The sequence below is a fragment of the Tympanuchus pallidicinctus genome, unplaced genomic scaffold (assembly GCF_026119805.1).
Source record: "Tympanuchus pallidicinctus isolate F22 unplaced genomic scaffold, pur_lepc_1.0 scaffold42, whole genome shotgun sequence".
NCBI lineage: Eukaryota > Metazoa > Chordata > Aves > Galliformes > Phasianidae > Tympanuchus > Tympanuchus pallidicinctus.
This window is the reverse complement of record NW_026294761.1, coordinates 798,492-812,423: the sequence shown is the minus strand read 5'-3', so window position 1 is coordinate 812,423 and position 13,932 is coordinate 798,492. Positions and strand designations below refer to the sequence as shown.

The window sequence follows — 13,932 nt, the reverse complement described above, 5'->3', positions numbered from 1 at the left end:
GGAGCCACGTGCTGCACTTTGAGCTTTGGGGCTTAATACAGAAAAATAATCAAATGTTTTGGTTTTTTATATTCTAGGGTATTTTTGTGGCCTGCATGACAGCCATCCTGAGGCAGATGGATGACTACCACTACAACCATTACATCAATACTTTCAAAACCAGGCAGGACATTATTGTAAGTCAGCTTGGCTAAGGGATTAGCTTAGTCCATGAGGAATTATTTTCTCCTTCTGAAAGGTCATTTCAAGTTACTGTATTCATTGTAGAGTGATGAGAATGCATTCATCAGCAATGACTTCTGTGTTCCTAGAGCTACAGCCAGTGGGGATATTTTCACATCACCGCTGCTGGACGTGAGCAGTTGGGTATGGGTATGGGTATGGATGTTGCTGAGACTTAAGTCTGAGATATTAGCATTGGTAGCATTGATAAAAACATGTTTAATAACTTTTCAGGTCCCTGCAAGTAAAAGGTCAGGAACCAAAGGAGAGAATGAAGATGTTCTCACTGTGTGACTTTTTGATTGTTTCTTTATCTACTTCTTTTTAGTTCATCCCACCTCCCAGCTTAATTAAGAGACTAGAAAGCTTTCAAGTGCATCTAAAGAAAAGCCAGCAATTTTCAAAATATATCTGCATTAATTTCTGAAAACCAGGAGGCCTTCTGTTAATGAAGTCCTATGGGATAATAGCTAAAACCCTAAAACTGAATTCTAATTTAAACCAGAATGTCTTGCTTTAGTGGGTGGCAGTGGAAGTAGTTCTCTCCCTGTTACATCTGTGTACAATTCGTCTTCTCAGAGACTTTCAGTATAAAACCAGGGGGCACATCAGGCTTTGATTTTGGGGGGGAGTTTTGGTTTTTGAGGACTTCAGAACCAACTGTTCTGACTAGGCTTGTCAGCCAACTGCTCTAGGAGAAGTCAGAACCAAAAGCAGGATTTATTCAAGTCTCCATAGCACAACGTGTCTTTGTGCTCCTAATTTTGCAACTTAAGGTGCTTGCTTATTGAGATACTGCCTGGGAAGGAGCCAGGAGTTGTGTTCTTCCTGTAAAAGATACATCAAAACCCACACAAAAAGGGCTGTAATTCATTTTGGATGGGAAGGTGATGCTTTGGTTCCCTGTGCAGCTGGAATTGCTTGCAATCTGTTGAGCAACATAGCCACCTACAGGACATGCACATTTCTGTCACTTCTGCACCCACGGGGCTGATAGTCAATAGGAGCATCCAGCATCTAGTTTTAGAGCTGCTTTTAATATATTTTGCAAATATATTTTATGAAGAGTTCATTAGAAAACAGAAATCAAGGTGCATCTTGTTTGGCCCTTTCAGCTCTGCATCTTCTGCTTGAAATGGAGTATTTCTTGTATGTTTCTGTGTGTTTATGTACAGCTTCTGCACAGAGACATATCAGGAGAGGGAATTTATGTAATTATTAAAGCTGCCTGAATATAATTTAAAGAGGTATTGATCCAAAATACCAACTTACAATTCCTGAATCTCAGAATTCTACAGAAGCAAGTCTCCATTTGTGATGATGTGCGAGTTGTTAATGCCAATACAAAGTTGCATTATTTTTGGTATTGCAATAATTGTTTCTCTTGCTTTCTGTTGCTTACTGTTGATTTTTACATGCTTTGTTCCTTTTCAGCCCTGGCGTAGCATCATGACTTGGTTGGTTTAACACAAATAAGTTAATTCATATCCTCAAGGTGCCCCTGGACAAGCCCAGACCTTTCAGTCAAGCTCTGATTTAATAACGCCTGGAGGGTTTTCACTGAGGCAGCACCAAATGCCCATTTCTCTCATCACATCCAAATTGCTTGCCAATTCTACAGAGCAAGCTGTTCAACCTCACAGAATGATTTTTTTTTGGGTGGTGTTCTTTGCAAGGTGGTGATTTCTTGTGTCACCTTTGTGTCCCTCTGTTTTTGAATGCTGATCTGTCTTTGCAGAGAACAGAATCTATTTAAATTTCCACAGTTAGCATTTTTGTCTGTAGAGACCACAATACAGAGAGATCAATATTATTGATATATATATCTCCTTTCACTCATCCTGTCTTTCTCCTTTTTTCTTATCCTTGCCTTGTCAAGGACTTCAGGTGTGCTGACATTGTTGGGGGCAGATTGACACTTGTGCAGACTGTATCTTTACTATGATAATATGCTAACCCATGCATCTGAAGCTCTGCTAATTACCTCTTTGTAACAGCATTTCTAAAATAAGACATGGTTGGAGAAACAAAAAATAAGTTCTGGGTTTCCATCTTTATAGAAGGTACTGCATAGAGCTGCTGTGCTGCTGTTATTCAGGCTTCTGGATACAAGTGCTCAAATGTTGGTTTTGCCTTTTCAATCCATCTTGTGCACCAGAACTCATTACAGCATGGCTTAATTTGGAACAGTAAAGGTAGATTTAATTAAACAGGAATAATTTCGCAGAACCTGATCTCCTTCTGCAATGGAATGGATGAGATGTCAGAAATAATTTAGTTATTGGAATATATTCCTGCAATGAGAGATCCTTCTTAGGAGGTACAGGGTATAGATAGGTAATCAATGCAGTAGTTAATCACTGCAGTTGCAAATGCTTACATTTCCCTATACTTCTGTGCAAATAAAAAGGCTTCTCATTTCAACCTGTGCTTTTTATTTTTCCAACAGGACTTCCTGATGGAAACATTCATTATGTTTAAGGACTTGATTGGAAAAAACGTCTATGCATCTGACTGGATGGTCATGAACATGATGCAGAGCAGGTATGAAGTGCTGCCATTTTAAGTCTGATTTGGAGTCATCTTCCTTCTGAAAGGAGGGTGGTTCCATGCTCACAGATTCAGTGTGCTGGCCTGCAAATCCAGATTCATTTCTGTCCTGTGATACGAAGTTTGTCATAGGGCTGCAGTGTGGAGGAGGACTTGGAGGTGACAAATTATTTGAATGCATCAGTGTTGAGGGTAGGCTGAGCTCTGGAGGAGGAATCATCTGGAACAGCACTGCATTCATACAGACTGAGCCAAAATGTGTTTTGTTTCTTCATCTGCCTCCAGCCGAGGTTAGAAACAGAGGAATAGCTTCTCCTCAGTGTCTCTTTACTGCAAAAGAATTTCTTCCCAAATCTCATTTGGAGACATGTGCTCTTTTCAACTGAGCTTATCTTTAGGAGACATGTAAACCCAGAATACAGCATTACTTTTTTTTTTTTTCCTCCAAAAGTCACCTTTTCTTTGATATTTTTACCTCTTTCAGGGTTTTCCTTCGGGCAGTGAACCAGTTTACCTCTGTGCTCAACCGCTTCTTCCTGGATCAAACAAATTTTGAACTCCAGGTAACAGTTCTGTTGTTTCTTGATTTTCTTTTGGACATCAGCATTTCCTGAGGGGCATGGAGAGCAAGCAAATCCCACTGCTGCCAGTGGAAAATGTCTGTAGAGTCAACTGAGTCACTGCATTCTGAATTACAGAGCAGTGGTTAGTGCAGCAGTGAGCACAAACCAATGCAACTGCTATAGGATTTATAAGGTCAAGCTGAGTGGTCTGTTGGCTAAAGCTGAATTGTGCTTGACTGGTTAAAATACTATGGGATGTCACTTATTGTCACTTCCTTAGGCTGGAAAGTCCAAGGTAAAAGGGGTGGTAGATTTTAAGTTGCTATGGGGTCTCTTTCAACCTAAGATTCTGTGTTGGCCAAGACAGACTCATCTGTGCTACTGCACTTATTTGTTGGTAACCTTCCTCGTTAACTGTGAGATCCACAGCATTTGGACCTGTGTGTCTCTGTTGTTTTGTTTGCTGCTTTTCCTTTGCAGCTTTTCCTTCTCCTATTTTGGACTTGTTTCTCTTCCACAGCTCTGGAATAACTATTTCCATTTGGCAGTGGCCTTTCTCACTCACGAATCCCTCCAGCTGGAGACCTTCTCACAAGCCAAGCGCAGCAAAATTATCAAGAAGTGAGTTTACACTTAAAAAGTTGCCAGACCTTTTTATTTTTAGGCATCAGCTTTGCAGAGGTAACTTCAATAAATAGGCCTTCATCTTTTTCTTCTGCTTCTTTCTAGGTACGGGGACATGAGGAAAGAAATTGGCTTCAAAATAAGGGATATGTGGTATAATCTGGGTGAGTTCCATTTAAGAAATTATCTTTGTTCAAGCTGTTAAGCTGGATTTCTTATAGCTTATTTCTTCATATAAGCTTTTTGTATTTAATGTGGGGAAATACATCTAAGTCCAGCTGTTCAAAAGGACAGAGTTCCTTTTCCTTTTTCACTGAGTGACCTTCAAAAGCTGATCCTTTTTGGCGTCCACTGATGAGATGATCTTCAAGACATTCCTTAAAACATAACAAAGGAAGTTCTACCATATGAATGCCAGGAGGAGAATTTCCCAGGGAGCCTTGTGATACGCATTATTCATGCAATTCAGTCCTGTTCTCTTTTTTTGGACTGTTTTTGAGTGTTGGAGTTGGAGCTGCAGCACATGAATGACAAAATATTACCAACAAAAATGCCTTCTAATTGAAATGTCAGAGTTCTATGGTATTTATTTTATTTGAGTAATGCTTTGCACATTTGAACATCCATGCATCACATGACTTCAAGCAACCATGTTCTGTTAGGATGTATCTGACATCACCTTTCTTGCAGGTCCCCACAAAATAAAGTTCATTCCAGCAATGGTGGGGCCAATCCTGGAGGTAACTTTGGTCCCAGAGCCTGAGCTGCGGAAAGCTACCATTCCCATCTTCTTTGATATGATGCAGTGCGAGTACAACTTCAGTGGGAACAGAAACTTTCATATGGTAAGGGAGCCCCATATGTTAAGGGCAAATGTTCTACTGTGCATTGGGCAAGAAGGAGAAGAGAAATATTTGAACAAAACCGAACAAACCAGAAGAAAACAAAACTACAAAAAAAAAAATCCAAACCACCAAACACACAAACATTGTGCTAAACACTTTGGAAGTAATTATTAAGTGGTTTTACCTTGCATGTCTTTAATAGTTAATAAACTCCTCTGTTTTAGTATCTTTATGTATTTGCAGATGGGAAGGGTTGTGAGTGCTGTTTCTCTCATTATGAAATGGGGAACAGTTACACAGAGCACAGACACAATTTGCTTTTACTTGAGGCTGTGCAAGTCAAAGGACAGAGCAGGGAACAGGACTTGTTCTCTGAGTTCCAACCCTGTGCTAATTCCTCTGGAAGTTCCCTTTTGTTGCTACTGAGAAAGCACCAGACAGAAAGGAAGAAAAAGAGGGTCTTCTCTTTAGGACTAAAGTTAACTTATCTCTGCAGTTTCAAAGGTCTTTTTCTTCCATTTTTCCTCTGGGGATATCAGACCTTAACGTCTCAGCTGGCAGACGGGGGACCCTCTAGTTATGCTGTAGACAGACTTCTCCCTGGAGATGGATAGGAGACATCCATCCAAGAGGCAGCCACCTTGGCATTTCAGATTGTTGTCAGATGTGATGTGCATCTCCCTGAGCACCAAACTCTGTCCAGTGCAGACCCCAGCTTCACTGTGTGTGTTGGGATCTTTCTTCCCTTGAGGTCATCAGTGTTTGGCATGGTTGGCCCCAGGGTCTCAGGGGTTTTTGGAATCAGTAGAAGGAAACTGGTTATTTGGCATGGATTTTCTGTATGTAAAATTTGTGATATTCTTCATCTTTTGGAACAGGAATGTTTTATACCTCAGTAATTGACTTATAGCTAAAGCTATGTACTTGACTTGCTTTATGTAGCAGAGCGTATCTTCATGGCTTATTCTTGTTGCATAAGAAGTTGCTTCAATTAGCAGTCACAGCTTTTATGTTGATCAGAGGTTGGTGACTGGCCCTTAACTGGTGGTAGTAGAGCAGTTTATTTAGGGTGAGTGAATCATCATTATCATCTATAGCTGGTCATTAAAGTTACTTTTCCTTCATGGCAAAACTGAACTGCTGATTGATGGGGAAGAAGGGAAGGCACTACCCAGAGCATCAGTTTCCAGTGTTTGTGGGATGAGAAGGGGAGAACTCGTATCTCCCTGCTCAATCCTTGTCTTCTTAGCATTTTTGTTCTGGTTAACAGTGAAAGCATTCTCTAGCTTGGCTTGTAAAACCAGTGCATAATGGTAGTTCAGAGCACCAGCCACAAGCATTGCTGATCATGCCTTATGGAGCTGCTGTCCACTTAACAGGTTTTTTTTGCCTTTTCAGTTTGAAAACGAGTTAATAACCAGACTGGACCAGGAAGTTGAGGGCGGCCGAGGGGATGAACAGTACAAAATTTTGCTGGAGAAACTGTAAGTTTTATAGTGAAGATGGAGGCTCTTTGTTTACAGTGTAGCTGGCTATTTTCTTAAAGCAAAGAAACAGAAAGCCTAATGTAATCAGTGGCTCCTAGTCCAGTTGGAAGCCTGTAACTAGTGGTGTTCCCCAGGAGTTGGTGCTGGATTGGATCTCGTTCAACATCCACATCAACGACCTGCATGAAGGGATGGAGTCCACCCTCAGCAGGTTTGCTGATGATGCAAAGCTGGAAAGAGTGACTGACACACCATCATTCAGCAAGACCAGGACAGACTAGAGGGTTGGGCAGAGACAAAGCTGCTGAGGTTCAACGTGAGCAAGTATAGAGTCTTACCTGGGGAGGAATAACTGTATGCATCAGTACAGGTCAGGGGCCGAGCTGCTGGAGAGGAACTCGATGGGGAAAAGGGCCTGGGTGTCCCAGTGGACAACAGGTTGACTTCCTTGTGGCCAGGAGGGCCAGTGACACCCTGGGGTCAGTCCACCCAGGCTCAGAGCTAACCCAGTCAGGGCCTTGAAGCACCAAGAGTAGAGCTTGACAAGATGAGCTTTGACCCGTCCAATTTGGATATCTGACCTGGACATGTTGCCTTTCATCTCATTGGATTTTGTCTGCAGCCTCCTGGAGCACTGTCGGAAGCATAAATATCTCTCTGCTTCTGGAGAAAAGTTTGCTTGGCTGGTCAGCAGCTTGTTGGAGAACCTGCTGGACTACAGAACAATCATGCATGATGAAAGCAAGGAGAACCGCATGAGCTGCACTGTCAACGTGCTGGTATGGGAAGGCTGGGTTTGGGTGGGGTGCAGCTTTAGTGACCTGGCTTTTGTGTTGTGGTCCTGGGGTGGATTGGGTGCTCAGTTTGCCATGCAGAGTAATTCACTGGACGAGTAATTTCTTTGTTGGTCTCTAGGAAGAAAACCATCAAGTAAGAGGCCACTAAAATAATTTTTTTAGGATTTTAAATAATATTTTCTGTTCCTTTTGGGTAATTGTGGGTCCAAATCAGGCTACCATCTATTGGCAGCTATAAAACATAGGTATATAACCCAAAAGCAAATCGTGTCTGTGCCTTGCTTATATGGTAACCTGAGGTCCTGAAATATGGGCAGGAAAAATGACTAGCTGATAGCTTGGGAGATGTGAGCTTCATTCCCTGCTCCACTGTGATGAATAATTGTGTACCTTTGGACGAGTTGCTTTCTGTTTTTCCCTTAGCCCCTTTTTTAGCTCCGTCTTATGTCAGGGGGATTTGAGGCGTATGTACCTCTTAGTGGCAAAGTGATAGCAAACATTTTTGAAATCTGAGATTGATCCATAAGTTACTTGTCTAGCAATGATTATGCAGATCCATGCACTGTTTCTTTCTCTACTTTTTGGCAGAATTTTTACAAAGAGAAGAAACGAGAGGACATTTATATCAGGTAGGCTGACTCCTTCCATAGACCTGCACAGAAGCCTTTACTTCCTCGTTTTTCATCACACTTACAAAGCAGTCCATCACATAAGGTAACAATTGCTTTTCATTCATTTAGATACCTGTATAAACTCCGGGATCTGCACACGGACTGTGAGAACTTCACTGAGGCCGCAAACACCCTCCTCCTCCATGCAGAGCTGCTCCAGGTAATGCACTGAAGGCAGTTTTAGTTTCCTTTATCAGAGGGTGGGTTTTAGAGGAAGTGCATGCAGAATAAAGAATGCACACTTTTTTTCTCCTTCTTCTATTTGTTCTTAAAGAGACTTTGCAAAAGTTAGGTTCCACTGGTTGCTAAGGAGCTTCCTAATGTTGCAAATTACGTAGCAGCTAAATGCAAAAGTATTATTAGCATCGATCTATTGCATGCATTTGGTGAACAGTAAACTGTAGAGAGCTGGGTGGAAATGCCCATGTCAAGGTACTGTTTCTTCCACTTCTGTGTGAACAGTAAGTGCATTAGCATGTCACTGCAATTTGGATTTAAGTCAACTTCAGTTAATCTATGGAAGATGTGAAGTAAAAGAGCAGACAAGTTCACTTAGTGTCTCAGTCTGGGACCTTAAGCCACAATCTCACACTTTTTGCAGATATATTGGGACTTAACATCATTGCAGAACTTTCTTGTCCTCTCTTAGCATTGATGACTGGTTTGTCATGAGTGCATCCATGCAGTAGGTTAGTGTGTCCAATGTGAAGATTTATTCGTCTGCATATATTCCAGTTCTTTCAGCTTTGCCTGTTTTCCTCTATGCTAGTGGTCTGAGAAGCCATGTGTCCCTCATCTGCTGCAGAGGGACAGCTACTACGTCTACTCACAACAGGAACTGAAGGAGAAGCTCTACCAAGAAATTATCTCCTTCTTTGACAGGGGCAAGGTGAGTTTCTGTGGTGTTCTGGGGGTTCAGTGGTGCTTAAATTGGTGAAAATAGCTGCCAGAAGTTGTTTGCAATGGGAATAACAAGCCGTGATGATTAAGGCCTGGCTTTTAAACAAACCAAGCTTTGGCATGAGCAGCAAACCTGTTTGTCTCATGTGTTTCAGTCCTGTTCCCTTGTTAGTTGAAGGGAACTAACTAGTTGTAAAATTAGTCCTATTCTCAATACTGTCTAGATGAGAAAACCAGAGGTATTTTCCTTTCTTTTCCTGGCTGGTGGCTTTTGTTACTGGTATGGTGGTTGTTTTTAGTTTTTTTTTTTTTTTGCATTGCAATAAATGTGGTTTATCTGGCTGATAGCAAACTTGTGTCAGTTGTCTTTTGGGTGGATGGTTCTATGAAGTCTAAATGAGACAGACCCAGGGAAGCCTGGTGAATGGATAATGCAGTGCAGGAGGAGAACACATGGGCTTCTCTAATTTACTGACTGACAAATGTGAAAAGCTGTGACTGTGGCAGTCATTGCAAAAAATGTACAACGTGGAGTCGAAGAGAACATTGGCAGTGCATTAAACTGCTGCGTGCATTAAAGTCAGCTGAATTTTTGTGTGACTTGCCTGTGGTGGTGAATGCTTTTAACTGAATCTTTTCTTTGTGCTCTTCTTCCCCTACTTCCCTCCCTTCATCTTTCTTGGAGATGTGGGAAAAAGCCATTCAGCTAAGCAAAGAGTTGGCTGACATGTATGAAAACAAGGTTTTCGATTACGAGGGACTCAGTAATGTCTTGGTAAGAACTTTTCCCTCTATTTTTTGCAGGCTGCTAATTGCTTAAATTAATATCATTGAGCAAGATAAGCCCCAGATAGAATTATGTCAAGAGCAAACTAACATATTGACCTTTCCAAAACCATAGGGTGTTTTAGAAGAATGTTTTCTTGAATGTTTTCTGTCTTTAACAGTATGTGGTTTTGACCTTGCAATTAGCATGACAATATTGTGTGAAGATGTTTAGCATCCTTAATGTTAATCAAATAAGCTAACGTTTGCATAGCGTGTTATCAGGCTCCATAAATTCATTGCCTTCTCATTCCTGCTGTAAAATTGCTGTGCATCAGCGCAGGCCTATAGAATGGCCTTGGTTCTGAATGACTTTTTCTAATTGCTAGGAATGTAACCAGATGGTCTTTATGTCTTTTCATATGAGAATCATCTGCCCGATATTATTTCTGCCAGTTCTCTGACATTTGTCACCATTTGTGTCTGCTCAGCTTTGGAATATGTTTACTTTTAATTTGTGTTGCACTGGTGAAAGATTCCAAGTATCCTTCTGGAATCCCAAAAAACATGGCATTGTTCTGCAGACCGGGAGACAGAGTTGATTGTGGCCCAGGCAGACCAAATATTTAACCAAGTAAATGGATAAATATTGTCTGTAAGGAAAAAAGAAATGGTAGGAAGTGTTCTGTAGGGGAGAGCTGGTAGATCAGCTCTTGTCACTGGGAATGCGAGCTGCAGCCTGCCAATGTCACTGAGCTCTCCAGAGTGAAAATGCTGACTTTTCTTTTTCAGAAAAAACGAGCTACTTTTTATGAAAACATTATGAAGGCAATGAGACCTCAACCAGAGTACTTTGCAGTTGGATACTACGGTCAGGGTTTCCCCTCTTTCCTCCGGGTAAGAGTTGTTCAGTACTCAACATCTGGAGTTGTGGGTACCCTAAAATCCAGAACTCCCCCAGGGGGATTCAGATGCCAAACTCTTTTTGTCCTTTGAATGCTACTGAGAGATAGGAACCCCTGAAGTATTTCAAAACTGTTCAGCATAGAAAAAAAGACAAGTTAGAGTCTGATTTTTTAAATTTTTTTTTTAATTAACTGCTTTATTAAAGTTGCTGTAATGCAGTTGGGTCTGTTAGATCGCTGTTGTGTTGACGTATGAGCTTAAACAGAGTCTACCTTTGGTATTAGTATCCTATAAGCTACTTCAGAATTATTGTTGCTGTTAGAAAATGTGCAGCTTGTAAAGAGCTTGCCCATCTCTTTTTAGTCTGAACTTTGTTTTAAGGACAGGGCTCGTTGCATTGCTCAAGCACATTAGTGAGAGTGTGGTCCCACGCAGAAGAATTAAAATGCAGAGATGCTTCCTGTTTGAGATTGCTGCTGAGCACTGCTGGATGTGTGCTAACTGTAACAGGAGAACCCAGCCAAAGTGAGTCAGATGGGCAGGGTGCAGCATACTAGAACATTTTCCCAACTATTACTTAAAATCAGGGAACATTTACATTTCATATGTTTCTACTGTTAAGCTAGAAGGAAATCTTCCATCTAAACCTCTGTCACCTCTTGATGCATGTTTGGAAAGCTCTTTCTCGGTGCTTTTGATGTTAATTCTGAGTGTTTTTTTTTCTGCTGCCCATAGAACAAAATTTTTATCTACCGTGGCAAGGAGTATGAACGGAGGGAAGACTTCAACCTGAAGCTCCTCACCCAGTTTCCTAGCGCTGAGAAGATGACCAGCACTGCCCCTCCAGGAGAGGAGATCAAATCTTCTCCTAAACAGTGTATCTTTTGGTTCTAAAATGCTTTGACACACATCTGTCTCCTTCCTGGAATTATAGAATTACTAAACAACAGATCAGTAAGCGAGGGATTTGCTATTCCAGGAGAACCTTGGAGCAGGTGCATGAAAATAAGATGATCCAAAACTGTAGTGGTCACCTTAGACAGGAGATGACTTGGTACTGTGAGAATTAAATGAGTTGCTGTTGGAGTGAGAGCTTTGCATGTTGCAGGGAAGGATTTCTTGTACCCATCTCTCAAGCAGGCAGTGCTGATTGCTGTGTGTGTGATCCACTTGGTGCGTCCAGGTGGAAGACATAAATTACAGGCAGTGAAGGTGGGAGGAGGGAGGTATGCTGTCTTCTTGCTTGCAGTTCACAAGCTTTTTTGAAATGCCTGTTTGTTTTTTTTTTCCTCCTATAAATTGCTTTGTAGGAAACATAAAATGATTTCTTTATTCTGATGAAAGCTGTTGGGTGAGCAGCCCTCCTTTTTCTTATTCCTTTGTGCTGGTTGAACAGAATGCTGCTGGGCATAAGATCTTCCTTCTCTTCTGAGCTTGCCCAAGTGCAATTGAGTGAAGATGCTTCAAACTCTTCTGTTTGTAACTTCTAGTCTGTGTCAGATATGCTCCTGGAAGACACATGTTAGTGAACACCAAGCTGCTAGGCTTCTGGCCTGTGTTGTACGGGCCAAGCTAGAGAATCTGATGGTCTGCTTTGGCCTTAAAACTCTGTGTACAAAGGCGCAACTCAAGTAGTGATACCAGATGCTTCCCTTGCACTAAGCCTGCCAAGCACTCAATCCACATAGGAAATTAAAATTCATTCAAGGCCAAACTTGGTATCAAAAAATGCCTTCTCTGTTGCTGCTTTGTTTCAGCTACTTCCTTTGCATCTGTTTGTGTTTGTTCTAATGGTTTTGGCTCGAGATGAACCTGAACTGCAAGATTTGGATCCAGATCTGAACTCTCCTGGAAGTTTGGGGGTGTTTGGTTCCGGGTCTTTGGCATGGCCCCATCGTAAAGGGGAGCAGCTGCATAGCTTGGATGTGGTACAGGTTCTTCTCGGACTCTTACAAACACCATCTGAAAAGATGAGAGGTTTGAGTGCCCAAATCACTGTTATATTAGGCAGGGCTTGAAGGTTCTGTAGTTAGTTTTAATTTCATGTTTGTTTGGTTTTATGCTGGAAACCTCCTTGGTCTCGGGCTCTTTTTAACTTTTGCTTGAAATCTATTCCCCTGCACTTATATGATATAATGCCCTGTGCTTCCTTTGGTTGTTTCATAACAGTGTACTGGAGCTAATTAAGCTGTTCACCATCTCAGGGAATGCCTACACACACAAACTGGCCACTCTTCCACCAGTCTGGAGCTAGAAGCTGTATAGAATGCTCAGCAATGGCATAAAGCCCAAGCTAATAAGCTCTCCTGAGAGAAGGAGTATATTAGCTTGGGCTCAGTGCTTGATCAACTGTAGCTGTGTGGTTTTGGTCAGGCTTGGCAAATATCCAGCTGGCTCTTCAAAGCGGGCAGAATGACCTTGCCTTCGCTTTTAGAATACCATATAGAAATATCCATGGTGGAATAAAGGATGTAAGGGGCTACCCTACCCACCAGTAAAATATTGCCTCTTCAGAGTAGGATTGGCAGAAATGGTCTGTTAATGTGAGCCAAACTCTCTGTACTTCACTTTTCCATACAGATTTTTACTGTCCTGGAAGAATAATTGGGCAGGTAGAGGGAAGAGATGGATGCATGCATTACAGGACCTTATACACAATCCTGTTCTCCTGTCCTTAAGATAGAAATCTTTAGCACCCAGGTTTCCCATGGATTTCACCAGGGGAATTTAGCTTGCTGGAAGCATTTATTTAGCCCTTATCTTTTTCAGGACTTTTAGTTTGTGGGTAGCATACTGACCACAACAAGCAATATGAATTCTGTTATTGTTGATCAACACCAAGTATTTCTCTTCAAACATGACAAGAGCACAGGGAATTATTGAGAAATCTGATGTTTCATGAAAACAGAAAGGACACTTTTCTCCCCCTTTCTCTTTTCCCTAAAGAATTTTTCATCCTTAACTGTAGCATCTCAGATGTGCAGTGCTTTATAGTGAAGCCTGTGATGAACCTGCCACCTCATTATAAAGACAAACCTGTTCCTGAGCAGATCTTAAAGTAATTTCTTTTCTCTCAACATATCCTCTGTATTTTTCTCAGTGCAGTCACAAGATGGAGTGTGTTTTTGTCTCTTGTAAACTCGTATCCTGTTCCAGTCTAAACTTAATTATTTTTGAGGGCAACAGGAGAATGGTGATGCGAGGAAGATGGGTGGTGAGAAAACTCACTATTGTCTCTGCTTCTTTGTAGCTACTACAGAGCAAACGAGGTACAGCAGTTCACACACTCACGACCATTCAGAAAAGGAGAAAAGGACCCAGAGAACGAATTTGCTGTGAGTCCTTTAGTTTTAGTACAGGCTGCCTCAGTTGTCAGTGCTATATGTGAACTGCTTTGTGCATTTGCTTATTCTGCCAGCAGCGTTTGGAACAGCACTGTAACCATTTTTCTTTCACCTGTGGCAATAGAGTTTGGCTGTCAAGGTGTAGGAGGAGCAAAGGGTTACGGTTCACGTTGGTTGCGATCTTTATGCAAAGATAATGGGATATATTGAGGTATTCTGTACCTGTGCTCAAATCCTTGATGTAGGATCCACAAATAC

At 41.6% G+C, this 13,932-nt stretch overlaps 1 protein-coding gene across 3 annotated transcripts in view; it reads left to right on the top strand.

Annotated features, from left to right (window-relative positions):
* Positions 1–13,932, top strand: part of DOCK5 (dedicator of cytokinesis 5) — a 69,625-nt gene that overhangs the window by 40,621 nt on the left and 15,072 nt on the right. For 2 of the 3 annotated variants that reach the window (XM_052701948.1, XM_052701947.1), the window contains exons 28-43: positions 78–176; positions 2,672–2,766; positions 3,257–3,335; positions 3,856–3,956; positions 4,065–4,123; positions 4,650–4,804; positions 6,203–6,288; positions 6,914–7,070; positions 7,677–7,717; positions 7,829–7,919; positions 8,529–8,648; positions 9,345–9,434; positions 10,217–10,321; positions 11,066–11,207; positions 13,307–13,388; positions 13,581–13,665. In XM_052701948.1, the coding sequence (XP_052557908.1) occupies positions 78–176; positions 2,672–2,766; positions 3,257–3,335; positions 3,856–3,956; positions 4,065–4,123; positions 4,650–4,804; positions 6,203–6,288; positions 6,914–7,070; positions 7,677–7,717; positions 7,829–7,919; positions 8,529–8,648; positions 9,345–9,434; positions 10,217–10,321; positions 11,066–11,207; positions 13,307–13,388; positions 13,581–13,665 (1,587 nt within the window). Of the gene's footprint in view, positions 1–77; positions 177–267; positions 367–2,671; positions 2,767–3,256; positions 3,336–3,855; positions 3,957–4,064; positions 4,124–4,649; positions 4,805–6,202; positions 6,289–6,913; positions 7,071–7,676; positions 7,718–7,828; positions 7,920–8,528; positions 8,649–9,344; positions 9,435–10,216; positions 10,322–11,065; positions 11,208–13,306; positions 13,389–13,580; positions 13,666–13,932 lie in introns of all 3 variants that reach the window. The other variant, XM_052701946.1, reaches the window with a different exon arrangement.